At 43.5% G+C, this 27,930-nt stretch overlaps 2 protein-coding genes across 4 annotated transcripts in view; one reads left to right on the forward strand and one right to left on the reverse strand.

The window, feature by feature from the left end:
- LOC135557482 (tau-tubulin kinase 2-like) overlaps nucleotides 1–3,265 on the reverse strand; it is a 21,538-nt gene extending 18,273 nt beyond the window's left edge. The window contains exons 1-6 of one of the 2 annotated variants that reach the window (XM_064990757.1): nucleotides 3,161–3,213; nucleotides 2,553–2,829; nucleotides 1,446–1,587; nucleotides 985–1,132; nucleotides 671–744; nucleotides 395–535 (exon numbers count right to left, since the gene is read on the reverse strand). In XM_064990757.1, the coding sequence (XP_064846829.1) occupies nucleotides 395–535; nucleotides 671–744; nucleotides 985–1,132; nucleotides 1,446–1,517 (435 nt within the window). In that variant the 5' untranslated portion in view covers nucleotides 1,518–1,587; nucleotides 2,553–2,829; nucleotides 3,161–3,213. Of the gene's footprint in view, nucleotides 1–394; nucleotides 536–670; nucleotides 745–984; nucleotides 1,133–1,445; nucleotides 1,588–2,552 lie in introns of both variants that reach the window. The other variant, XM_064990758.1, reaches the window with a different exon arrangement.
- On the forward strand, nucleotides 3,236–26,676 carry LOC135557481 (mitotic deacetylase-associated SANT domain protein-like). Of its 2 annotated transcripts, none has more exons than XM_064990756.1 (13): nucleotides 3,236–3,823; nucleotides 4,541–6,354; nucleotides 15,861–16,082; nucleotides 16,385–16,733; nucleotides 17,539–17,608; nucleotides 18,052–18,197; nucleotides 20,197–20,300; nucleotides 20,513–20,588; nucleotides 20,769–20,857; nucleotides 21,078–21,221; nucleotides 21,334–21,426; nucleotides 21,621–21,799; nucleotides 24,301–26,676. In XM_064990756.1, the coding sequence occupies exons 2-13, from the start codon at nucleotides 4,834–4,836 to the stop codon at nucleotides 24,560–24,562; spliced, it is 3,255 nt and encodes a 1,084-aa protein (XP_064846828.1). In that variant the 5' UTR covers nucleotides 3,236–3,823; nucleotides 4,541–4,833; the 3' UTR covers nucleotides 24,563–26,676. The 2 variants fall into 2 exon arrangements, with proteins under 2 accessions (XP_064846828.1, XP_064846826.1); XM_064990754.1 differs by having other exon boundaries at nucleotides 3,269–3,823; nucleotides 15,858–16,082.
- Nucleotides 26,677–27,930: the final 1,254 nt, after the last annotated feature.

Raw genomic sequence — 27,930 nt, forward strand, 5'->3', positions numbered from 1 at the left:
TTCTAGCAATGCCTGGTACAATGCTTTGAAACTTGAAGCGGTCTTATAATAAGGCATTTCTCACCATGCATCATTTTTTTTTACTGATAATAACAAAATGGCTGGGAAGTAGTCAGGATCACTATGAGACATTATAATATTGTCATACATGCTTATGAAAAGTTGTGCAATGCATTATAACCACTTAAAGCGCTATACCTGCATTCATACACTGGACGCAGAGACATAAAAACTGTATACATTAGTTCATCTGACACTTAATTGCCAAAATGTCAGACTATCCCTTTAAGGCTTGAATGTTACCAGTACATTATTTATGCTCTTATCTTGTTCCCTTACCCCTGATTCATGACCCCTTATTATTCCCTCATCTTCTGACCCCATGACCCCTCACCGGTTTGATGTCGCGGTGCAGGAAGCCCACAGAGTGGATGCTCTCGATGGCCTCCAGCATCTGTCGGCCCAGCCTCAGAGTGGTGGAGACGGTGAAGGTGCCGCGAGACATAGTTCTGCGCAGGTCTGCCAGATTCCTCCCCTATAGGACACAGACAGCAAAGCAACAACACACACACACACACACACACACACTTTATTTGAATCCACAAATCACATTACAATTAAAGGGATTCAAATATTTCAAAGGTCGCGCACACGCAGCCAAAAACCTGACCTGAAGTTCCATCACCACATAGTTGAAGCGGTCATTGCGGCCACAGCCTACAAAGCGACACACATGATCTTTACCTGAAACAGAGAAACATAAATGTTGCTTAGAAGGTCTCTCTTCTAAAACACATTAGATATTTACACTATCTGGCCAAATTATTAGAAACACGTAAATATCCAATCAATATTTTCCACAAAGGTTTGATACGGTTGTGTGAATTTCAAAGTTATGGACATTTCAGTGTATTTCCGAACGACCTCCATTCTAGACTTATATCTGAGGTCGTACTGTATTCCAACAGGGCCCCTGTCTCTCACCCTGGAGCTTCTTCAGCACGGCCACCTCCATCTTCAGCACCTGTTTTGGCTGCTGGGCAGACTCCACCTTCAGGGCCACGTTGACCTGGCTCAGCTGATCCAGCACCTCGTAGATCTCCCCGAAGCCACCCCCGCCAATTTTCTTCACCTGAAAATAGAATGGAGAAGGTGGAATGCAGGTAGTAAAGAAAGAAGAGAGAGCGGGTGGGTGGGGGATGGAGGTGGAGAGAGAGAGAGAGAGAGAGAACGAGAGGGAAGTTGTGAGTGTTCTGTAAGAAAAGTGCCATACCGTACCTACAGAAGGTACACACACACCACATCTCATACCGGTTAGACACATTACATAACACATTACAGAATGCTGCTTTGACCTCGCTAGGAGAATGGGAGCAGCAACAAGACAGATTTGACCGAAGCTGGCTGTGCCCTTTCTGTAGCTGGTAGTATTTATAGTAACTCACCACTCTCCATCTCTCCCGGACCAAGTCTGTGACTGACAAAATGTCTGCCACCTGCTCTACTACACCACTCATCCCAGGTGCTGCTCGGAGTGCTCCCAACGACGGCCTGCACCTGGCATCAGTGTCGCTGGCTTTTTACTTACTGCAGAAAGAAATGAGGAAAGGAGAGAAACATTTCAATTTGGACAACTGACAAATCGTGCCAAAGTCGAGTCCTTGATGACCTCCATCTTCATGTGTACCCAGAGAGATGTCAAAATGTGTGTGTTGTCACTGTCATTTTACTTTCTTCACCTCTATACTAATGTAAAGGACGTATTGGAACATTTACTTCCATTTGTTTTTACTCACAGCAACTAATGTTTCTTTGGATAATCGCATCACTGGACATTTTAAAAATCGCATCACTGGACATCAGCAGAATCTTCAACCTCTATTGCAGGCTACTTTTAAAGCCCATTTAGCCAAGTCATTTTTCTTACTGTTGTAATAGCTAATATAACTAAGAATAATGCATGAACACGGTGATTGACATAAGAGCTGCTTGTTCTGAACTTACCCTGTGCGTTGCTTACGGAGACAACAGACATAGCAATGTACCAACCCAACATAGCCATCCTATTCCAACATCATCAGCTGTCATTCTGAAAACTGTTAATCGAGGCATTTCATTTGATAAAATATCTGGCAAGTTGGTAGGCTAGCTGGCTAACGTTAGTTATGGTCTAGTAACGTTAAGGTCTTACAAAAGAGAGGGAGAAAGGATTGCTTTGTTAAAATTAGACAGCGTAACGTTACATTGCTTGACAACAAAGCATCCTTTGCATCCATCACGCACTGGACCAGTCAGCTAACAACAAACCAATGCTAGCAACTAGCTATCTTTTTAGACAGCTATCTATCTAACGTTATCTATCTATATGGTATTTAGTAGCTGGGATAACACTAAATATGGGTAACGCTAGCTAGCTAACTGGTACAAGCAAACGATTTCTTGTCTCTGTAACATGTCGATTATTTAGCAAGCAAAATAGCTATCATGCGATGTAGCAAGCCTAGCTAGCTGGCTAGTAAGGCAGATTTACATGCGGCTTTCATCTAACTTACCTTATTTGATTGCACCATTTCCAAGAATATACTATTTTCAATCCTGGCAGTTAAGTGACATTTCTCCATATCCAGTGCTGTGCTTTCAACTCTTAAAACGTTTCATTGTGTACATAATGGAATGGGGAGAAGGCTTCTCCTCCGCTCATTCACACAACAGAAGCGGTTACGTCACGGGCAAGCGCTCCTTCTATCGATTGATTGATCAATCTGCATCCCTCTGCATCTTTGCAGAGTTCTCTCTTCCATAAGAGGATGCTCCATCTCCGCTGCCGGGCTAGGGATACGAAATATAGATGTCCCTGTCATTGCATTATTAGAATCAACAGCGTTTCCTGGCACATAATAAAACTGTGATGAGATTGTGAGATTACAGTATTATGCGCAAAAGAGTGGCACCTCAGAACAGCAATGCAGACAGTGCATTGACACCAAAGACTGATCGACAGTGACAATTGTGCTATCAAATGCTACATAGAATACTTTAGAAATGCAAATTGTGCTAATGATATTATCCACCTATTGTTACATTGCCACACCACTGTGCTGTCCAAATTCAATCACTTTGGTTTTAGCCATGCAGGCACCCTTCAACATGCGATCCTTACGGGAGGCTGGGCGCCCCCTTGCAGACGGAATTTCCCGGCAGAAACACTGCGATTTCCTTGATTACGCCAAACGCAAGCAGTGGGACAACCATTGGGACAACCGTATAAAGTGGATAAGAGGCGTGGTCAGACAGTGGAATTGGATAACAGGACTTCAGTTGAAGGGTGAAGTGGGGCATTCACGAGCGTCAGAAATTCAACGATTTTGCGCAGGTTCACAGATTTATAAACACTGTTCAGGCTGATTGTCTCTAGGAATAAAATAGGAACCAATGTATATGACAGACAGATTTGTGAAAAAACAAAATACAGTGTACTTCACTTTTTTGAGCATACCCAACGTTATCAGTTTATGTACGTTTAAACACTCGATGCGGGGAGTAAGTTTTTGGACATGTTTTCATAAAAGTGTATTATTAATTCACTGTTACGGTGCGTAACATCCTAGAGACTATAGCCTGATTTCGGATTAAACGATAAACATTGCGATACCAAGTCCAGTGTTTGCATGGTTTCGATGCAAGTTGTTTACTCGTTGGTCTGAAGAGAAGTAGTCGAAGTATGTCATCTGCTGCGCACGATCCCGCCATGCAGTCGACTTTGGACCAGAGCAAATTGGCTCCAGAGAACTTACTGTCAAATACATAAAACGATATTGAAACGGTAAGTGCCTATTGAATTCGTGGCATATCACGTTTCTGTTGTGGATCAATATGAGCGCAAAACATGGAGAACTTTAAATTGCATACTGCCATGGGATTCTGTTTACAATGTGTGTTTTGTAGGTTTCGTTTTTTTTTTAACTCAAGGAGCCACGATGTGATATATAGAGCCAGTCAACATGTATTGTACACACACACACCCCCGCACAGATTGTTACGGTATCTAATCTGCGACGGTAATAGTGTTGCAACATAATACTTCAATGTAAGACAAAAGGTTGCCTGAAAGTTCGATGCAATTGGCTGAGGACTGTGGACTCCACGAGGAGGATAGAAAGCGGCTCTGCTTGTTTCCCCTCGTTTCCTGTATTTCGCGCTGTGTTAAATGGCAATTATGTGTACAGTCCACGCCTCACTCTGTTGCTGCTATCTGCTTTTATCACTGTCGAAATGAACGTATAAATTATGTAAACAATGGGCCGACACGGATACCTTTGTCTGACATGTCATTTCATGTGATTTGGATGTACTGAAGTGATAATGATTTGCTTGCACGATACTTGCAGTGCATGCTATCAGAAACTTATTTTGCTTTCATTATAAATAGCCTGTAGCCTAGTTCCTTCCTCTGAGGTAAGCAAACAGGCCTGGCCTGCACAAAAGCTTGTTGAAAACATACTTTATTAACAGTCATTTTTCCTCATCCTCTGTCTTTCAGGGTCCTGCACATGAATGAGGGCCACAAGGGCCGCCGTGACCGCAAACGGCAGCAAACTTCTTCAGATCTGATTTGGGGGAGGAGGGTTGTGTGGTCTCTACCCTTTCCTGTAGGACTTATGTTTCCTCCCGAATCCGTCTGTTCTCTCTATTAAACAAAGCAGGCTACAATAGACCCAGACAAAGGCAGTGTAGACAGGCACACTTGGTCTTGTCCCTGTTTTACACTTAATTGACTGGGGATATACAAAGAACCCAGACCTTTTTTCCCCTGTTGTTTACTAGATTATTAGTATGAGTCTTCCTCCCCAGCAGAAAGTGGCCCCTGATAAGAGTGGGGGCAAACATCGGGCTGGAGCTGCCATGAAGGAGCCCTCAGTGCAGCACGTCGTGGCTTCTGATGTCTTCTATGGGGGTATGGGCCCCCCGGCTCTGGAGTCTGCTCATGGGGTCGTTGAGCCTGGAGGCCACAGCTGTGGGGTTTTCAACCCAGAGAAGGGGCCCCAAAGTCGGGCTCACTACCAGCAGACTGCCCCTGTCAAATGGATGCACCAGGACCCCATCCAGGCCCCTGGCTGGTCTCAGGAAGCTCCCGGGCCCATGCCAACCAATCAATGGGGGCAGAACTTTGGCCAGTATATGGGCGGCTTGAACAACGTTAGGGGCCAGGTGGCTTTCACCAAGGGGAACCACGATGGAGGAGCTGCTTTGCAGATGGGGCCAGCAGAGAAGCAGGCTCCAGGATCCATAGCCCAGGATAGGGGCTTGGAGTGGGAGCAGCATGGTGCGGCGGCTGCCATACGCCAAGCCCAGCTCCAGGCCCTCCAGCAGGGCCATAAGGGTGTAGCCCTCCAGGCTCAGAACCCCCATGCTCCCCCCTCTCACCCCTCCATGCCACAAGGGTCCTTGTTGCAGCCCTTCCAGCTAGCGTTTGGACCCACCAAGCAACACCTTCCATCTGGGTACTACCAGGTGTTCCAAGGTGGAACCAAAGCCATGCCCAACCTGAACTACAATGAGCAGTCTAAAGCCCAGCAACAACACCAACTGATGCAGCTTCAGATGCAACAGCAGCACCAAATGCATCAACAACAGCATCAGTTGCAGCAGCACCAGTTGCAGCAACAGCACCAGCACCAAATGCAACAGCATCAGCTCCAACTGCATCAGCAAATGCAACAGCAGTTTCACAAGCAGCAACTACAACAGGAGCAACGGCAACAAATTCACCAGTTGCAACAACAGCAGCAACCACACAGTTTACCGCCGCAAGAAATACTGCAGCCACAGTCTCAGCAAAAGCAGCAGCCAAACCAACACTTCCTTAGCTACCACCAGCCCCCTGACAACTGTCCGTCTAGCGCTAGCCCCCCACCCTCTCAGAAGTACAAGCCTCCGTCTGTGGAAACTCATGGACAGGGACAGACACCGGAAGTAGAGACCCCATCCACTGATCTGTCAAGCCCACCCTGCAATCCCTGCCCTCCAATGGTCTCACCTAACCCCATGTCACCCTCCTCCGACACACATTCGGCTGCCCCCCGCCGTTCGCGCCGCCTCTCCAGAGACGGGCTGTCCCCCCTGGGTGGCCCTCCCTCACTAACCTCCTGGAACCAGACCTCCAGGGAGGTACCCCAGAACGGCGTGGTGGCCGGAGGAGAGGGAGGGAGGATGGGGGAAGGCCAGGGTCCCACCGGGGGGGTCATACATTGTACCCGTCGGAGGGCGTCGAAAGAGATCAATCTGGAGACTCTGGCCCAGAAGGCTTCCGAGATGGAGTCGATGCCCGCTGCCAAGGTTGCCAAGATATTCAAGGTTTGTTTGCACTGTTGTATTTCGTTCAACCAGGCCTAAAACCTGTTCCAAGTTAAATTCATTCACATAGTGAGATGGGGTTGTCCAGCGGTCTAAGCCACTGCTTATGGATTGCATGTACTGTGTAGCGCTGCGAGCATGGATTTGAATCTGACCCAATGTTGTAGCACACTCCTATCTACTTCTCTCGCTCTCCTATCCAATAAACCCAAAAATACAATGACATTGTCAAAAATTCTTGCTGTGTACATAAAGGCCTGCACAATGGGTCAGGGAAATCGATATTGATTTAGTTACTATTTTCCTGATGTGTTTCCTGAAGGGAAAAATAAGAGGACGTGACGATTTGAAGTTAGATTAATTCCCGGGTGACGGGAGAACTGATTGTGTTATTCCTGTACTTGGCTGCCACTGTGACCACGACAATGCACTGTTCCTCTTTCAATAGGAAGAGTATGGTAGGAGGTCTGTCATCTTGACTTTGTTAGTTGGCAAGCTGTTTGGTTTGTTTAGAACTGGCAATCCAGCTATACGGCCTAGTGCACACACTCTCTCTCTCCATCTACTGTACATCCCCCTCATACACAGGATACTTGTCCAGCCTGAAAAGTGTCTTTTCCTGAGAATTTCTGGTGAATCCTCTGCTTTCGTAGGAAATCCTACATCCCACACAGTAGTCTTCTGAGGGGAGGACGGCTCATAATAATGGCTGGAACGGAGCAAATGGAACGGTATTTGATATGATTCTGCTCCAGCCGTTACCACGAGCCCATCCTCCTCAATTAAGGTGCCACCAACCTCCTGTGACATCCCTGTACTATCCACATTATACTCAGTGGGAAACCGAGGGCCTTGAAAGGCCTAAGGATTTGGTTTCTATTTAATCTTTTCAATAATTTTAACGATCTTCTGATTTATTCTCTTCAGTTTGTGTTGGAAAGAAAAGGGTTAAAACTGAAGAGAAAAAAATATCCAATCAAGAAGCTGAAGGCTTCTGCCATTCCATAGACTGTAAAAAATATGGACAAAGCCGTCGATGACATAGACCCCTTGTTTCCTCTGAGTATGCTCAGTGGCATATTTGAAAATTCAGAAGTGTCATATGAGCATGTCACCATCTTGCTACATTGAGGAGTTTTTGGAAATGTCACATGGGCAGTTTGAGTTACTCTCGGACAGTGGTTCCCAAACTGTGGGGCTCCTATTTATTACTATTATGATTATTATAAAACATTTTTTAAGGAACTTTTAAAGTCTGTCTTTCAACTTACTCTTAAAGTTGTAATAGTAGAATGCACAAGGTGCAAATTTGAAATTGGTTAGTTGCATCATCAGTTTTTCTCTTGTCATGTCAGTCATTGCATACCTTAAAGAGCTGTTTTTGAAAAACTAGCCCATGTTAGCGAATGTTGTTTTTTTTCTTCCCATATACAGTATTTTGTACTTAAGTTCGAGTCACTCAAACATCACATGAATAATAGACATGGCAAAATGTATAGAATTGCAAGAACATTTTCTTAACTGCAGCATTTTCTCTGCACCCCATGGCAAAATGTGTAGAATTTCATGAAATAAGCTTTAAACCTGCAACATTTTCTCTCCACCAACAAGAGAGATGTGAACAGTTTATGTCAATAACAGTGCTTGTGCCCATAGAAATAGGGGGGGCGCAGTATGTTCCCGAATGCTGGATGGGGGGGCCGGAGTGAAAAAGTTTGGGAATCCCTGCTCTAGGGAGTGGCATTGTAGGCTAGCAGAGTGCTTCCCCCTCATTGGGTGTCTCAATCGGATGGCCGACCGAGATACTGCCATTAGCAACTAAATTCTCATTTTAACTACGTCTGTGTGATTTTTAAAGCAGTGTATGGTCTGGGGGCAGGAACATAATTACAAACAATTTGTAGACTGCAAATTGACCACAAGAAGCCCGAACTGATATGCTTGACTAAATAATTTCAAACCTTGCTTATGTAACTGATGTGAAATGGCTAGCTAGTTAGCGGTGGTGCACGCTAATAATGTTTCGATCGGTGACGTCACTCGCTCTGAGACCTTGAAGTAGTGGTTCCCCTTGCTCTGCGAGGGCCTTCGTGGGTGTCAGTTGTCTGTGTGTCCAGAGGGTCCCTGGTTCAAGTCCGGGTATGGGCGAGGGGACGGACTAAAGTTATACTGTTACACTTACATATTTACACTTACACATCAACAACTGACACCCACGAAGCATCATTACCCGTCGCTCCACAAAAGCCGCGGCCCTTGCAGAGCAAGGGGAACCACTACTTCAAGGTCTCAGAGCAAGTGACGTCACCGATTGAAACGTTATTAGCGCGCACCACTGCTAACTAGCTAGCCATTTCACATCCGTTACATATACAATCACATTGGGTCTCTATGTGTGGGATTTCTTTCTAAATTAAAATAACTTGGAGCTGATTTACTGGTGGGGTTTTTTTGTCATTAAAAAAATGATAATTGTATTACTTTTATTTAGCTAGGCAAGTCAGTTATGAACAAATTCTTATTTACAATGACGGCCTAGGAACAGTGGGTTTAACTGCCTTGTTCAGGGGCAGAACGACAGGTTTTTACATTGTCAGCTCGGGGATTTGATCCAGCAAACTTTTGGTTACTGCCCCAACGCTCTAACCACTAGGCTACCCTGCTGCCCCTATGACCCACAATAAAAAATTGCACCCCAAAAATTGTGTATATACGTTATACTCACAATACCGATTAAAAGTGTTAGAACACCTAGTCATTCAAGGGTTTTTCTTTATACACTGCTCAAAAAAATAAAGGGAACACTTAAACAACACAATGTAACTCCAAGTCAATCACACTTCTGTGAAATCAAACTGTCCACTTGGGAAGCAACACTGATTGACAATACATTTCACATGCTGTTGTGCAAATGGAATAGACAACAGGTGAAAATTATAGGCAATTAGCAAGACACCCCCAATAAAGGAGTGGTTCTGCATGTGGCAAACACAGACAACTTCTCAGTTCCTACGCTTCCTGGCTGATGTTTTGGTCACTTTTGAATGCTGGCGGTGCTTTCACTCTAGTGGTAGCATGAGACAGAATCTACAACCCACACAAGTGGCTCAGGTAGTGCAACTCATCCAGGATGGAACATCAATGCGAGCTGTGGCAAGAAGGTTTGCTGTGTCTGTCAGCGTAGTGTCCAGAGCATGGAGGCGCTACCAGGAGACAGGCCAGTACATCAGGAGACGTGGAGGAGGCCGTAGGAGGGCAACAACCCAGCAGCAGGACCGCTACCTCTGCCTTTGTGCAAGGAGGAGCACTGCCAGAGCCCTGCAAAATGACCTCCAGCAGGCCACAAATGTGCATGTGTCTCCTCAAACGGTCAGAAACAGACTACATGAGGGTGGTATGAGGGCCCGACGTCCACAGGTGGGGGTTGTGCTTACAGCCCAACACCGTGCAGGACATTTGGCATTTGCAAGAAAACACCAAGATTGGCAAATTCGCCTTTGGCGCCCTGTGCTCTTCACAGATTAAAGCAGGTTCACACTGAGCACATGACAGACGTGACAGAGTCTGGACATGCCGTGGAGAACATTCTGCTGCCTGCAACATACTCCAGCATGACCGGTTGGGCGGTGGGTCAGTCATGGTGTGGGGTGGCATTTCTTTGGGGGGCCGCACAGCCCTCCATGTGCTCGCCAGAGGTAGCCTGACTGCCATTAGGTACCGAGATGAGATCCTCAGACCCCTTGTGAGACCATATGCTGGTGCGGTCAGTCATGGTGTGGGGTGGCATTTCTTTGGGGGGCCGCACAGCCCTCCATGTGCTCGCCAGAGGTAGCCTGACTGCCATTAGGTACCGAGATGAGATCCTCAGACCCCTTGTGAGACCATATGCTGGTGCGGTTGGCCCTGGGTTCCTCCTAATGCAAGACAATGCTAGACCTCATGTGGCTGGAGTGTGTCAGCAGTTCCTGCAAGAGGAAGGCATTGATGCTATGGACTGACCCGCCCGTTCCCCAGACCTGAATCCAATTGAGCACATCTGGGACATCATGTCTCGCTCCATCCACCAACGCCACGTTGCACCACAGACTGTCCAGGAGTTGGCGGATGCTTTAGTCCAGGAGATCCCTCAGGACACCATCTGCCACCTCATCAGGAGCATGCCCAGGCGTTGTAGAGAGGTCATACAGGCATGTGGAGGCCACACACACTACTGAGCCTCATTTTGACTTGTTTTAAGGACATTCCTTCAAAGTTAGATCATCCTGTAGTGTGGTTTTCCACTTTAATTTTGAGTGTGACTCCAAATCCAGACCTTCATGGGTTGATAAATTTGATTTCCATTGATAATTTTTGTGTGATTTTGTTGTCAGCACATTCAACTATGTAAAGAAAAAAAAGTATTTAATAAGAATATTTCATTCATTCAGATCTAGAATGTGTTATTTTAGTGTTCCCTTTATTTTTTTGAGCAGTGTATTTACTATTTTCTACATTGTAGAATAATAGGGAAGACATCTACACTATGAAATAACACATACGGAATCATGAAGTAACCAGAAAAGTGTAAAACAAAACAAAATATAATTGAGATTCAAATAGCCACCCTTTGCCTTGACAGCTTTGCACACTCTTGGCATTCGCTCAACCAGCATCATGAGGTAGTCACCTGGAATGCATTCCAATTAACAAGTGTGCCTTGTTCATTTGTGGGATTTCTTTCCTTCTTAATGCGTTTGAGCCAATCAGTTAGGGGTGGTATACAGAAGATGGTATTTTACCAAATAGGGCTAAGTCCATATGGCAAGAACAGCTCAAATAAGCAAAGAAAAAATTACAGTCCATTATTACTTTAAGACATGAAGGTCAGTTAATCTGCATAATTTCAAGAACTTTAAAAGTTTCTTCAAGTGCAGTCGCAAAAATCATCAAGCGCTATGATGAAACTGCGTCTCATGAGGACCACCACAGGAAAGGAAGACCCAGAGTTACCTCTGCTGCAGAGGATAAGTTCATTAGAGTTATCTGCACCTTAGATTGCAGCCCAAATAAATGCTTGACAGAGTTCAAGTAACAGATGCATCTCAACCTCAACTGTTCAGAGGAGTTTGCGTGAATCAGGCCTTCATGTTCGAATTTCTGCAAGAAACGACTACGAAAGAACACCAATAAGAAGAAGAGACTTGCTTGGGCCAAGAAACACGATCAATGGACATTAGACTGGTGGAAATCTGTACTTTGATCTGATGAGTCCAAATTTGAGATGTTTGGTTCCAACTGCCGTGTCTTTGTGAGACGCAAGAGTAGGTGAACGGATGATCTCCGCATGTGGTTCCCACCATGAAGCATGGAGGAGGAGGTGTGATGGCGTGGGGGTGCTTTGCTGGTGACACTGTCGGTGACTTATTTAGAATTCAAGTCACACTTAACCAGCATTGCTACCACAGCATTCTGCATCCATATGCCATCCCATCTGGTTTGCGCTTAGTGGGACTATCATTTGTTTTTCAACAGGACAATGGCCCAAAACACACCTCCAGGCTGCATAAGGGTTTTTTGACCGAGGAGAGTGATGGATTGCTGCATCAGATGACCTGGCCTCTACAATCACCGGACCTCAACCCAATTAAGATGGTTTGGGATGAGTTGGAAGAAAAAGCAGCCAACAAGTGCTCCGCATATGTAGGAACTCCTTCAAGACTGTTGGAAAAGCATTCCTCATGAAGCTGGTTGAGAGAATGCCAAGAGTGTGCAAAGCTGTCATCAAGGCAAAGGGTGGCTACTTTGAAGAATATAACATCTATTTTGATTTGTTTAACACTTTTTTTGGTTACAACATGATTTCATATGTGTTATTTCATAGTTTTGATGTCTTCACTATTTTTCTACAATATAGTAAAAATACAGAAACTCTTGAATGAGTAGGTGTGTCCAAACTTTTGACTGGAACAGTATATTTAAGTGATAATGCCACAGAAGCCGTGTTTGTAGGATATAATGGAACGGGTGCTGTTAGGCCCGAGACAAACCGTACCAATATCCTCCAAACACCGGCTTCTTGGGCAGTATCAATTTTACACAACGGGTTACCGACATATTCAAATATGATTTAACATGTTTTCGTTAACTTTATTTTGATGAATTTATTCATACTATTTCATCTTTCCACAAGATATAGTTCCAACACAAATCTAGGGTTGCTAACCAAGCCAGCCGGTTGTTCGTTCTACCGGTTCGGTTGCCAGAAATGCGACACAATCGTTCAGACTTTTTGTTCTGTAACTATGGACGCGACACAGTCGTTCGTTCTAAATGTCCCATTTCCGTACTGGCTGGCAACGTTCTTATCCCTTGCTTGCTAGCTATGAAACTATGTCTAACTTACAGTCACGTCAAACAGTGCAGCCAGAATAACAGTAAAGTAGCTGCACATTTGTTTAAGCTGTTTTCTAGTGACAGTTATTTGGATACATCCATAACAATGAGCTAATTTTGCGCGATTTCGCCTGGCATAGAAAATGTGCTCTCTCGTCAGGACACTGTTGTTCAGAGGAGCTAGCCAACAGCACCGCTAACACAATCACTTCAAACTGAAGCTGGAAAGATGCCAAACTAGCTGCACTTCGTTTCGTTTTACCTGTTTACGATTGATAATTTTTATGGATATATACAAAGAACTATGTTGTTTCATGATTTCGGCTGAGAAAAGCTGCCTGCCTGTCTGTCTCATCCCGACACGTTCATTACTATGGGACAGCAGTTTTCAATTTTCAAAATGTTGCAAATGTTAGAGACACAGACAGCAAGGTTTATACAAATCTCCTCTGTTGAAAACTAAATGTTATTCTAAAAGAAATAATGTTTATAAATTGCCTGTCTGGGCTGATGAGACTGTATATTGCACATTCAGATGTAACAGAGTAAATAGGCATTTTAACGTCAGATTTAGCTAGTGGAATAGTCACTGTCTGCAATGTGGTTTTAACCAATCAGGATTAGACCCACCTGTTACATAAATGTCTAGATTTTTATTTATTTATTTACTCAGAAAACTTGGGGGGCCACATAAAAACCACCTGTGGGCCACCAGTTGGGGAACCCTGTTTTAAAGTAATTGGTCCGAGGATGTACATCTGGTGAAATAGAAGCAATTATTGGTACCATGATTGTGTTCTTTGATTTTTTTATTTTTTATACTGAACAAAAATTAACACAATGTAAAGTGTTGGTCCCATGTTTCATGAGCTGAAATAAAAGATCCCAGAAATGTTCCATACGCACAAACAGCTTATTTGTCTCAAATTTGGTGCATACATTTGTTTTACATCCCATGTTAGTGAGCAATTCTCCTTTGCCAAGATCATCCATCCCATCTGACAGGTGTGGCATATCAAGAAGCTGATTAAACAGCATGATCATTACACAGGTGCTAGGGACAATTACACCTTGTGTTGGGGACAATACATTTTTTAAATTTGATTTAACTAGGCAAGTGCGTTAAGAACAATTTCTTATTTACAATGACGGCCTACCCCGGCCAAACCCTAACCCGGACGACCCTGGGCAAATTGTGCGCCGCCTTCTGTGACTCCCAATCCCGGTCGGTTGTGATACAGCCTGGAATTGACCAGGGTCTGTTGTGACGACTCTAGCATTGAGATGCAGTGCCTCGCTGTGCCACTCAGGAGCACTCGGGAAATGTGCAGTTTTGTCACACAACACTACGCCACACATTGGGTGTGTGATTGGCATGTTGACTGCAGGAATGGGTGGTCCTGGCTCCAAAGTGCGTGGGTTTATGCCCTCTTTTTCGTTGCAGCTCGCTTGCTGTTAACTATCTCTTTGAAAATAATGACTGTGAAACATTGTTGCATTTAAACTGTCACCGGTTATTGTGATGAGCGTGATAAAATATATTTACAATGGGAAGTAATAGCTGGTTTGTTAATTCAATTTTGAAAATTAAACCTTTCTTTTATATTCTTGTGATTTCATGGGGCCTACTGGAGTGAATGGTCTGCTTATTCTTTAACGTTATTTGATGCTGTGTGTGCCCAAAACGGTCTCTCCTTCAGTGCCATGGAGAGCACAAGTCTTACGGGTCTGTCCTTTTCAGCACCATGAGTCTGTCACCTTTAATGTGACACTGTTGTTGTCACTATTGGTGATAGTGGTGTTAGGCTGCCATAGGTTGTGTAAACAGTGTGTTTTATGTTTCACTGATTGCATTATTTTATGCTGTGTGTCACGTGTGTGTGTGTGTGTGTGTGTGTGTGTGTGTGTGTGTGTGTGTGTGTGTGTGTGTGTGAATGCGGCAGCCCGAAGCACAGCCAGGCCTGTTTCATTCATTCATAATGTCATCAAAAAGCATTGCTCTTCCTTCACTAGAACTAGAATGGTTTGACTACAGAAGATATGCCGGGCGCATTAAGTGATGCTATGTTTTCTGTCATATTGGAAGATTTTTGGTCCCTCAAAAGGCCTAGTCACAATTCGACTCTGATTATACTGCTGTGAGAAAAGAGAGCGATCCCTAGCCTTGCTGTCTGGAATTTGATGTTTATGTTTCCCTAGGGCACACCCACTGAAGCAGCTGCATTTTTTTCAACTCTTGTTTTTTAAAGGCAAAACATGCTGATACATCCACTCACCAAGTGATAAAACACATTGCTCTGGTTGTTGTCATTCTGTTTTAAACCTACCTGCACTTCAGCCCACAGGGAGGTGTGTGTGTGTGTGTGTGTGTGTGTGTGTGTGTGTGTGTGTGTGTGTGTGTGTGTGTGTGTGTGTGTGTTTACAGCCTGCAAAGATGGCGAAAGAGAGGCAGTGTGCTGGGTGCAGACTGCTGAAGCAGCTGCATGTCTACACACCTCCACATTCCTCATGGCTCTTCCTCACCAGCCATTCAGCTGAGCCAGGGAGGGGCCGCGGATGCAGCCTGGCGCCACAGCCAGACCTTCAAACTCGCACTCCTCCACACTCTCTGCCCGACCAGTTGCCTTAATAAAACAGTCCTACTACTAATAGTCACAATCCTTTTTTCTATTTCTAAATCACAAGCCCAGCCAGAAGACTGCTGAGTTGGCCATATATTGGCTGGAGTGGAGTTGAATGGAGAAAAGTGCAGAATTGAGGTTGACACATTTACTGGAGGCATTTGAATTTGATTTCACATTTTATTTTCTATCCTGGCCTGAATGGGTTTTCTAATGAATTTTCAGTAAGTTTTGTAAGCTGGCAGTAACCATGTGCTACCTATAAGTAACTGTTTGTTCATACCACATCTGCAGTGTATTCTCAAGTCTGTGGTACCGGATCTTGCAACACTGAAGACTGCCTCTAAGCAATGTTCATAAATGTTGTGTGTGTGTGTGAGACATGCATACTTACGGTCTGACATAAACAATTGCTCCATGTAGAATGTTAAGTTTACTAATGCACTCCCATTTTTTTCTCTCTCACCTCATGTTATTCCCTTCTGTTTCTCCCCCTCTCTCTTTCCCCAGCAGCTGCAGGAGGGTCCTACAGGCAGACAGGCTGGCATGGTGCCCTTGGTTATGCCTGTGTCAGTGCCAGTGCGTCAGGGTCAGCCAGCCCCTCCGGGCAACTGGCTTTACGGGCGCCCACCGAGCCAGCACCCCCTGCTCCTGCCCCAGCCCAAACACAAGCCCTCTGTCATCGTGGCCCGGCGCCGTTCCCTGAGGAACTCCTTGTCGGAAAGCTTCAGCCAGGTAGGTCCTGTTGCAGACCAGGGTTGTGTTCATTAGGGCACATCGTAGTAAAAACCTTTGCACCGTTTGAGTGTTTATGGTAGGACAAGTTCTTATTGTTTCAGTCCATATTCTTCCGTTTGGTGCCTAATGAACACGATCACATAGTATTTGTTTGATTTTACCTGCCTGAAGTACAAGATGGCTGGGGTTTGCACTTTTGGGGCTATTCCCTTGTCTACATTCCACCAGCCAGACAAGCTCAATGCTAAATTATTTGGAAGAAAACAAATGCCATCCTCACAATCGTCTCACCAAAACAGGACGAGGAGAGCAACGCGGGGCAGGACAATGATGGGAAATTGGCCAAGCACAAACGTTGTCCTCGTCCCGAGCCGCTCTTCATCCCTCCGCCCAAACCGACCACGTTCATCGTTCCCTCGGTCTACTCCGCCATCACTCCCTACCAGAGCCATCTACGCTCACCCATCCGCTTGCCTGACCACCCCTTCACAATGCCGCCCTACACCCCGCCTCCCATCCTGTCACCGGTGCGCGGGGGCTCAGGGCTCTACTTCTCCACCTTCCTGTCCTCCATCACCACCAGCAACCAAACCCTGCAACCACCACCCATTACACCCAAGTCAAACTCGCGCAGCCTGCTGCATTCCAGTAAGTGTTATCATGGAGCCTCGAGGAGTGTCTCTGTATCCCTGTCTCTCTCTCTCTCTCTCTGCTTTTCACACAATCACTTGTCTGCCTAGTCTTGCAGTCCTGTCTCTCTGTGATGTAAAGTACTTAAGTAGAAATACTTTAAAGTTGTACTTAAGTAGTTTTTTGTGGTATTTGTACTTTGACTTCATTACATTTCCAAAGACAATATTGTACTTTTTACTCCATACATTTTCCCTGACACCCAAAAGTACTCGTTCCATTTTGAATGCTTAGCAGGACAGAAAAATGGTCCAATTCATGCACTTATCAAGAGAACATCCCTGGTTATCCCCACTGCCTCTGATCTGGCAGACTCACTAGTGTGCCCCTGGCTATCGTGCAGGCTGGTTTACTTAATATAAGGAATTTGACAAATGTTTTACTTTTGACACTTAAGTATTTATTAAAACCAAATACTTTTAGCCTTTTACTCAAGTAGTATTTTACTGAGTGACTTTCACTTTTACTTTAGTCATTTTCTTTTACTCAAGTATGGCAGTTTGGTACTTTTTCCACCACTGCTCTCTCTTCCTTTTTACTCTCCACATTAATGTCTGTCTAGACTTTGCAGCCAGCCACAAATAATACCCCATTCCTAGTATAAGTGCACTACTTATGACCAGTCCTATGGACCCTAGCCAAAAGTGACATTTGGGATGCAGACCCACAGTCTTCCAGGGGTGAAATAGACCCATGTCTGCCTCTCTGTTTTGGTCCAGTTAGTAGTGCCCTAAAGGCCCTGCCTTCCTTGTGTGTTCTACAGCCAGCTCTACAGACATCACACCCCCGGTCCTCCCTTTAATCACCGATGCCACACCTGTCAGCTTTGACCCGTGAGTACAAACCTCTGTGACACTTTACTCAAAGTCTGCAGGTATTATGCATTATGATGCACTTATAATGCATTGAAAGACTTGTCCTAAGCATGTATAATATATAATGTTTTATGGCCCATCCATGGCTCGAGACTATAAAATGTTAACTTTTTCAGTTGGTGGCACCAGCCCTTGATTTGTGCCTTCAGGGGACACTTTTATCTGCAAATCTACCTGTGTATCTACAATTTCTATTCACACAGCATGGTCCCCATGGAGAGAGCCTATAGCAGAATTTCAGACTGGTATGGCCACAATGGCTGCTGATTTCCTAACATTTCTCTCTCGCTCCCCCTCCACTCTCTCCCTCCCCACTTTCTCACTCTCTCTCTCTTTCCACCCCCCCTCCCTCCACCCTCTCCCAACCTCTCCCTTTTTCTCCCTCTCCCCCCTCCCTCCAGGCGTATTAACATTGGTCTGCAGTACCAGGCAGAGGTGCCAGAGCTGCAGCGGGACTGCTCGCTGACCCATTGGGACCAGCACAAGGCTGACCTGGTCTGGCTCCCCATGAAGGAATCCCAGCTACGCCACGTAGTGCAGGAGACTGGTAACTATACTAGGCTAGGGCGGTATCCTGATTGACATACCTTCATACCGACCTTGTGCCATCACAGGACATTTGGTAATACCAGCACTGAACACAAGGGGCGCTTTTTTCAAAAGCGTAATCCGAAGGTTAGCAATGCTAACAAGTACATGTAAATACCCATAGTGAATGCTAAATGCTAACGAGTGCATTGCAAACATTTTATACAGTCTCTGACAAACAATTTGTCGGGCAGACATCCCAGGTCATAAACTTATACAAGTAACTTAAAAATGCTACTCACAGTTTGCTGCGCACACAAAATACATATTAGACAGCAAGGCTCTTGATCCAGGAGGGGATTCTCTGCTGTTACCAAAATAAGCTTGATTTTGCAAGAAGCTAAATAACTAGCTACTAAATTAGCATACCACATGTACAACTGCAGAGCATTTAACACATTTTAGATAGTTAACTTAATAGTTAAAAGATATCTGGCAAACATGTAATTGTGAATTCCATACTGTAACTTGATCACCTGGCACGTGCTGCACAACAGTGAGCGACTTACAAGGCATGGGTCTCTCAATGTTTTGTGGTTGTAAACAAACACCATGTGACTGGGGACTACCAGTAAGCTTCATAATGAAAAATAATGTGACAGGTGAAATGAAGAACGTGATCTACTTTATCTCCTAATGTAGTTGACTGCAGCTATTTACTTAAAGTTTCTACAAACATACAGATAGACTGGGACGGAGATTTGTCTTCCAACAAGACAATGATCCAAAACATAAAGCCAAATCTACAATGGAATGGTTCAAAAATAAACATATCCAGGTGTTAGAATGGCCAAGTCAAAGTCCAGACCTGAATCCAATCGAGAATCTGTGGAAAGAACTGAAAACTGCTGTTCACAAATGCTCTCCATCCAACCTCACTGAGCTCGAGCTGTTTTGCAAGGAGGAATGGGAAAAAATTTCAGTCTCTCGATGTGCAAAACTGATAGAGACATACCCCAAGCAGCAAAAGGTGGCGCTACAAAGTATTAACTTAAGGGGGCTGAATAATTTTGCACGCCCAATTTTTCAGTTTTTGATTTGTTAAAAAAGTTTGAAATATCCAATAAATGTCGTTCCACTTCATGATTGTGTCCCACTTGTTGTTGATTCTTCACAAAAAAATACAGTTTTATATCTTTATGTTTGAAGCCTGACATGTGGCAAAAGGTCGCAAAGTTCAAGGGGGCCGAATACTTTCGCAAGGCACTGTAGACAGGTGTGTGCCTTTCCAAATCATGTCCAATCAATTTAAATTTACCACAAGTGGAATTCAAGTTGTAGAAACATTTCAAGGATGATCAATCGAAACTGGATGCACCTGAGCTCAATTTCGAGTCTCATAGCAAGTGTCTGAATACTTATGTAAATAAGGTATATCAGTTTGTTTTTTTACTGTTTTTCGCTTTGCTTTATGGGGTATTGTGTGTAGATCGATGAGGATTTTGTTGTTTCATACATTGTAGAATAAGGCTGTAACGTAACAATGTGGAAAAATTCAAGGGGTCTAAATACTTTCCGAATAAATAGTTTCAACGGTATTGAAAAACCATGCCGACGCCATTTCCAAATACTCCGGAATACGGTATACTGCCCAAGCCTGAACTTTGCTGTCCCTTCCTCAAAGGTTATAGCCATCTAAATGTGTTTTCAGACTATAGAGGCAATCCGAACCGTACTGTGCTAGCACTACAGCTTTTTAATTTACATTTTTTTCAGCATGGTTCTAGAAACTATGTTGTGTGCATAATCAGGCCAGCTCAGCACTGTAGTGTGAGCGGTAATAGAGCTTGCTTTTTGTATGAAACTTAAAGTATGCACATTTGAACAACAACAACTTTTTGCTTTCTGTCAATTTTTTTTGGCTCTGTCTATCTTCTCCACCCCTCCTCACTTTCTCTCTCCCTGCACCTCTTCCTCCCTGCCTTCCTCTCTCAAAACTGCCTCACTCTCCCCCCTAGTGGATGACCTGATGAGCCTGGCCTGCTCATGCGCTCTGTATGGCGGAGGCACCAATCAAGAGTTGGCCCTTCACTGTCTGCATGAGTGCGGGGGCAATGTCCTTGTGAGTACAGTGACTCATCCATTGATATAACCGAGTAGTTTACAACGACGCTGCCTCCCCTACGCTTTCAGAATGATCCATTGTGGCAAGTTTATCACAGACTGTGTCCCAAATGGCATCCTATTCACTTGATAGTACATCTCTGTGGCCACTGGTCAAATGTAGTGCCATTTGGGAAACACCCTGGTGATGAATTGTGTTGTGCTCCCCAGGAGGCCCTGGCATTCCTGCTGCTCAAGGAGCCCATTTTCTCTAAAGGCCATCACCTGGCAGACTATCACTACTCAGGTGGGGAATTTGTCTTGTTTCCTCATGTGCTTCTTTCCAAAGCGTATGCTTGTTAAAGGGGAGAAGGGGCAGCGGAGTGATGGAATTAATTCACTCACAACTCCCCCACACACACACACACATACACACACACACACTGTGTGACGTCATTGACAGTATGGTGAATAATTTCCCTCCCAGGATCAGACAGTTGGACTCCCTCAGAGAAGCGCTACTTCAACAAAGGCATCTCTGCCTACAGGAAGGACTTCTTCATGGTGCAGAAATTGGTACGCCCAATTCGAATCAGGCCATGTCGGCCATAACACTTTCACCACATGGCATGTTATCACTACCTGGGCAAACAGTGGGAGTACCATTAGTAGTTAATAACTTTTTAATAACTGTGTCTGTATTTCTATGTGTGTACGGGAATGAGAGGAAGAGTATAATGAATACCTTTGTCTGTGTGTGTGTCTGCGTGCGTGTGTGTTGTCGCTCCATATACAGGTGCGGACTAAGACAGTGGCACAGTGTGTTGAGTTCTACTACACGTATAAGAAACGGGTGAAGATCGGTCGCAGTGGGACCCTTACCTACGGACCTCCAGAGTCACCAGCGGCGAAACACACAGAGGCAGTATTGGATGTCAAAGTAGGGCTTAAGTTAATGAAAACAAATATAATAAAACAAGTAGTTAATGATTACGTTTTTTTAACATTACTTTCATTAAGATGAACATTTATTGTGTTATATGCCACCTCAGGGAGAAGACAACAGGAAGTGGGAACGGTCTTGGGAATGGGGTAAAGATGGCAGCCAGTTGAGGGTTAACCAGACACTACAGGCTCACGACAATGTAAGTGCTCATTTTCACTTGAAATTACATTTAAAAGTGTATGTTAAACTATTCAACCACTTTGTATCATGTTTATATCCATCCCATACTGGTATATCCTATGTCTATGTTCTTTGACCAAGGATCCACCAACAGTGCAATACAACACTGGTATGACAGACTAACACAATGAAATGTAATGTTTGGCCCACAAGACAGGAGCAGTGCTAGGACACAAGGACCAGGATACTGTACAAAAGGTGGGACTTCACCATCCAACCCCTTCCTCTGCACTCCGAAATCCTCGTCCCGAGTCTGCAGGGAAGAAGAGCAGAGCACCCCCAAAGCCCCCGGGCGACCCAGAGGGCGTGTTCCCCTGCAAGAAGTGTAGCAGGTCAGTGTGTTTGTGTGTGTCTGTCTATGTAAGTGTATTTTTATGTGTATTGTATCTGCAAACCGATAGACACATACTCCACCATGCAATCCTACCACCATTAACAGTTTCCACCTAACAGTTTTTACAGTGAAAGAAAACAGGGTGAAAGAAAGGGATTGACCAAGAGTATTATAAACCAGGCATCTCTCTTAGAGACCAGTGTTCACTGGAAACATCCCAGACTGGTGGGGTGACAATGGAGACAAAATCCATTGGTGGTCTTTGTTGCAGTTCCGCTGCACGGATAATCCGATTTTACAACAAAGGGATATGCACGGTTATTGGAATATTTGACTATCCAAAGAGACGTTAGTATTTGATTACTTGGGAGAGGATACATTTTTGATACCAGAAAATATAGGCACATTTTAACAATGAAAAGGCTTTGTCTAAAATTAAATACAATGATCTATGTGACAGGTAGGCTGTTGTTTCATATGAATGGAGTTGTTGTAGACAAGTAAGGGGAGTGGCAGATATTTTTTTGATAGCACTTCAAACAGCTATGTCAGTCTGCTAATACAGGGGTACAGGGCACTGTCTCTAATACAAACGCTGTATTAGCGGACCAATATAGCCGTTTGAAGCGCTATCAAAAAAATATCTGCCACTCCCCTTACTTGTCTACAACAACTCCATTCATATGAAACAACAGTCTACCTGTTGGTGCACATTTATTTTTTTGCCTTAGAACTACACAGCTGATTCAAATAACCAACTCATCGTCAAGCTTTGATTATTTGAATCAGCTGTGTGGTGCTAGGGCAAAAACCAAAACGTGCACCCAAGGGAGGGAACCACTGCGCTAATACAGGACTAGTAAAGGCACAGTGCAATACTTTTGTCAATAGCCGCTAATACAGGACTAATACATTTTCTTCAATTATTTATGTTTTATATTCCGAATTATTAATATTATTTTTATTTTTAAGGAGGTGCTGCAGCACTCTCGGCACCGCTCACTGTCTTTCTGTCGAGTCGTGTTAGCAAGTCTCCATTGAAGTAAAACATTTGATTATAAACATGTATTTCGACTTTCTGGATATCCAAAATGTCATGATATTATTCGAATAGTGAAATCATTTCAAATGCCCATCCCTATTACAACACCTGGAGAATAATTTTACGTCTCAGTAACCATATTGATATGGTATAGCAGTCTTCTGAGATGCACAGCACGATGACCTGGTACACCACCTGTGTGACTGTAGGTTCTATCCGAGCCATATAATTCTCTTTATATACACTACAATACCAAAAGTATGTGGACACCTGCTTGCCGAACATCTCATTCCAAAATCATGGGTATTAATATGAAGTTGGTCCCCCCTTTGCTGCTTCAACAGCATCCACTCATCTGGGAAGGCTTTCCACTAGATGTTGGAACATTGCTGCGGGGACGTGTTTCCATTCAGCCACGAGCATTAGTGAGGTCGTGCACTGATGTTTGGCAATTAGGCTTGGCTCGCAGACGGCGTTCCAATTAGACCCAAAGATGTTCAATGGGGTTGAGGTCAGGGCTCTGTTCAGGCCTTTCAAGTTCTTCCACACCGATCTTAACAAAACATTTCTGTATGGACCTCACTCTGTGCCCCGGGGGATTGTCATGCTGAAACAGGAAAGGGCCTTCCCAAACTTTTGCCACAAAGTTGGAAGCACAGAATCGTCTAGAATGTCATTGTTTACTGTAGCATTAACATTTCCCTTCACTGGAACTAAAGGGCCTAGCCCGAACCATGAAAAACATCCCCAGACTATTATTCCTCCTCCACCAAACTTTACAATTGGCACTATGCATTGGGGCTAGTAGTAGTCTCCTGGCATCTGCCAAACCCAGATTTGTCCATTGGACTGCCAGATGGTGAAGTGTGATTCACAAACACATTTCCACTGCTCCAGAGTCCAATGGCGGCAGGCTCTTCACCACTCCAGCTGACGCTTGGCATTGCGCATGGTGATCTTAGGCTTGTGTGCGGCTGCTCGGCCATGGAAACCCATTTAATGAATCTCCCAACGAGCAGTTCTTGTGCTAACCTTGCTTCCAGAGGCAGTTTGGAACTCAATAGATTTTTACGCACTTAAGCACTCGGGGGTCCTGTTCTGTGAGTTTGTGTGGCCTACCACTTTGCGGCTAAGCCTTTGTTGCTCCTAGACATTTCCACTTCACATTTACAGCATTTACAGTTGACCGGGGCAGCTCTAGCAGTGCAGAAATTTGACAACCTGACTTGTTAGAACGGTGTCACGTTGAAAGTTACTGAGCTCTTCAGTAAGGCCATTCTACTGACAATGTTTGTCTATGGCTGTGTGCTCGATTTTATACACCTGTCAACAACGGGTGTGGATGAAATAGCCGAAACCACTCATTTGAAGGTGTCCACATACCTCTGTGTACTTAGTGTATATAGCGATCTGGATTATATGTTATATTGTTCATGTATCTGACCTTTGACCTCCAGGGTGTTCTACAAGGTTAAGAGCCGCAGCGCCCACATGAAGAGCCATGCTGAGCGGGAGAAGAAGGACGCCGCACTCAAACTCAAAGAGGAGGTGGAGCGGGCGACCCTGGCGGCGGCAGCAGCCGAGGCACGGGCCAAGGAGGCAGCAGAGGCTATGCAGAATGGGAATGGTTGTGGGAATGAAGCGGGAGAACAGGATGAGGTCAGTGATGAGGATGTGCCTTCAGAGGCAGAAGATGAAGAGGACGAGGATTGGCACTGAAAGAGAGAGAGAAGGGGAGAAAAGAGTGGGGGGAGACTTGGGCGTGAGGCAGAGAAAAAGGGAAGGAAAGAGAGATCCCACTCCTATAAAAACAAAGTTTAAAGAATCTTTACCTAAGACCATGAGATTGAGTATGGTGGCGTTCCAGGTCATTCATGTATCTGTAGATTATCAGATATTGTAACACCCGTGGAACTGTTAAACATCTAGGAAGCACATAATCATATGATATAACAATATTCTGACATGCTCAATGTGACTACAAAAAAATAATATCTGGAACATCCACTTTGTCTCACATCCCAGTACCACAACTTCAGTCTTCCTTTTAATCCCTTTCCGCACTCCACATCTTAACTTTTCACAAGGGAATATATTTTTGTAAATGCACTTATACATTGTATTCTATTGCTTTTGCCAATGTTTCTTCTTTTGTATCCCTTATTTAATTGAATATCTGTATTGGAATATCAATATGGCTATTTTCATTGTGTGTACTATTTAGACTTTTGGTTGTTCTTAGTCGTTTGTACTGCAGTGGATGTTTATAGCAAACTAGCTATACTCAGTGGATACCTGTTTTGCCTTACTAAATCATGATCAAAGAGACTTTTCACTTTTATAATATCGGTCTGTTTTCTAAAATTGGGGATAATGTAGATATGACCTTTTATGAATTCTGCTTTGCTTTTAAGGTAAATATTGTGGAGAAATGTTTAAGAATTGTCATCAAACTCTAAGGTTGAATTGCACATTTATACTACAAAGTAAGGGACCTTTCAAATGTAATGTACGAAAGTCCAGAGGACATATTAATGAAAAGATCACTCCCTCATTATGTCCATCACAACTTATTTATCTATCTCATGATCACAACGTAACAAGTTGATTTGTTCGAGATCACAAGATCATTTTCCCATGATCATGACATAACGAAAGTTGTTCGGTTGAGATGAACTCCATAAAGAGGAGTGGCTTGAAAGTATGGCTGAGGCTGCAGAGCCCGCAGTGGATTCAGTACGTTTTTATTAATTGCTATGGTAAGGGATGGCACATTTCATGCTAACATCATGCTTTCATTTGTGTTTGGAGCTTATCAAATCAAATCAAATTTGATTTGTCACATACACATGGTTAGCAGATGTTAATGCGAGTGTAGCGAAATGCTTGTGCATCTGCTAACTATGTGTATGTGACAAATAAAATTTGATTTGATTATTATTATCAGTTTTATAAGTTAGAACATTATCAAATTTAAATGTCCCTTACCTTGAGCTAAGAGCTCTCGGGGCATCTAAGCCCTCATGTGGCATTTAAGCCCAGAACATTGCCTGACAGGCAGTTCTGTCTCCCAGGCTGTGTGCCACCCCCAAGACCACAATCAATGCATGCAAGCAACAACGCAGTAAACTTGGCTAGTCGTGTGAGTGTGCTTGCTAGCTAGTTAGGTAGTCGTGTTAGATAACAAGCTAGCTAGCAAGCTATGTTATCTTTCATAACTGATATTAGTATAATTGTAAGGGACACTTAATGTTTTTTGGATGATATTTAAATTGAGTGGGTAAGCTCCATTCCAGACAGACTGATCAGACTGATCAGATTCAATTTCAGCCCCAGACAACCGAGCTAACTAGCTCACAAGACTAGCCAAGTTAGCTGCGTTGTTCCTTGCATGTGATTGGTTGTGGTCTTGGGGGCGGCACGTAGCCTGGGAGACATTGCTGCCTGTCAGGCATCGTTCAGGGCTTAATTACCCAGTATTGCGATCAACGCAGCCAAAGGGCTCCTTGATGAAGTGGTTATCATGCATCTGAACAAATCAATGTATGACCCATGGTACTTTTGAATATCTCTTGATCTCGACAAAACAACTTTTGTTATGTGATCATGAGATAAATAAGTTGTGATCTCGACATAATGAGGGGAAAAGAACATTTAATTCATAATGCCGTCTCTGGACTATCATAGTAATGTGTCTTGTGTAAAAAAAATGTTTTTATAAAAAGTTATATTTTGAAAATTACTGCATTGCAAATAATGTTGCCAACTTTTAACTAATCAATAATGTCAACTGCCGTTGAATTGAAAAAGTTGATTAAAAATCTATTCAGAAACTATGTTTCTGTCATTCCCTGAAGAGGTCTTATCTAAGCTTTATATAATTCTCTCACATACAACATGGTTTATTAATTAGTACACTCTGTAGCAAAAATGTTTTACAACAGAAAATGTTTGCAATGAACTAGTTTCTTATTCTTATTAAAATTCAGGTAGGTAACTCCCTGTTTCAGCCTGTGTACTTCCATTTGGTTCCTGGTTAATACACTCCTGTATGCTGTTAATGCCAGAACCAGTAGAGGGAAGCAGTGATTCAATATCAACAATGGGCAATAATCCCTACAATTTACAATTCAAGAGCTTTCCCTTGGGTTTCAATACATTAGTATATTGTGGTATTCATAATATAACAAAATTATACAAATATTAAGACAAATCAATAAATAGCATAATTGTAGTAAATGTCAAGTGACTTGACCTGACACAACAGAAATGTTTATACAACAAAGTTCCATATCTTTTTTTATTTGCAGAAATGTGGTTTCGCCTGTTATTTCAACCGTACCCAGAAACTATTTCTTTATTGGTATACATAAGTCCAATACACACATCTGTCAATGACTGTAGAAGAGAGAAAAACATTGATTAACCTTCTATTACAGACACATTTTAGAAATGTTATTTGCATAGCAAATTAACAAAATAGTAAAACATGATTTTTAACCTGATTTTCAAAACCTTTAAATTGAATTCAGAGACATATATTATATTGTTCTCTGTAAAATGTTGATTGTATGAATCTGAAACTTGTTGATTGATTGAATCACTTATGCATCTCATTAATTATGTTGTTAGATGTATATAACTTTATCGGTCTTTATTTTGGCAAAATAACATGTGTTTCGGTGTCAGTGTCAATCATAGAGAGAAATGAGAACTCTAGATGGATATACAGTTGAAGTTGAAAGTTTACATACACCTTAGCCAAATACATTTAAACTCCGTTTTCCACAATTCCTGACATTTAGTCAGAGTAAAAATTCCCTGTCTTAGGTCATTTAGGATCACCACTTTATTTTAAGAATGTGAAATGTCAGAACAATAGTAGAGAGAATGATTTATTTCAGCTTTCATTTCTTTCATTACATTCCCAGTGGGTCAGAAGTTTACATGCACTCAATTAGTATATGGTAGCATTGCCTTTTAAATTGTTTAACTTGGGTCAAACATTTTGGGTAGCCTTCCACAAGCTTCCCACAATAAGTTTTTGGCCCATTTCTCCTGACAGAGCAGGTGTAACAGAGTCAGGT

Source organism: Oncorhynchus masou, chromosome 16 (genome assembly GCF_036934945.1).
Source record: "Oncorhynchus masou masou isolate Uvic2021 chromosome 16, UVic_Omas_1.1, whole genome shotgun sequence".
In the NCBI taxonomy this organism is placed as follows: domain Eukaryota; kingdom Metazoa; phylum Chordata; class Actinopteri; order Salmoniformes; family Salmonidae; genus Oncorhynchus; species Oncorhynchus masou.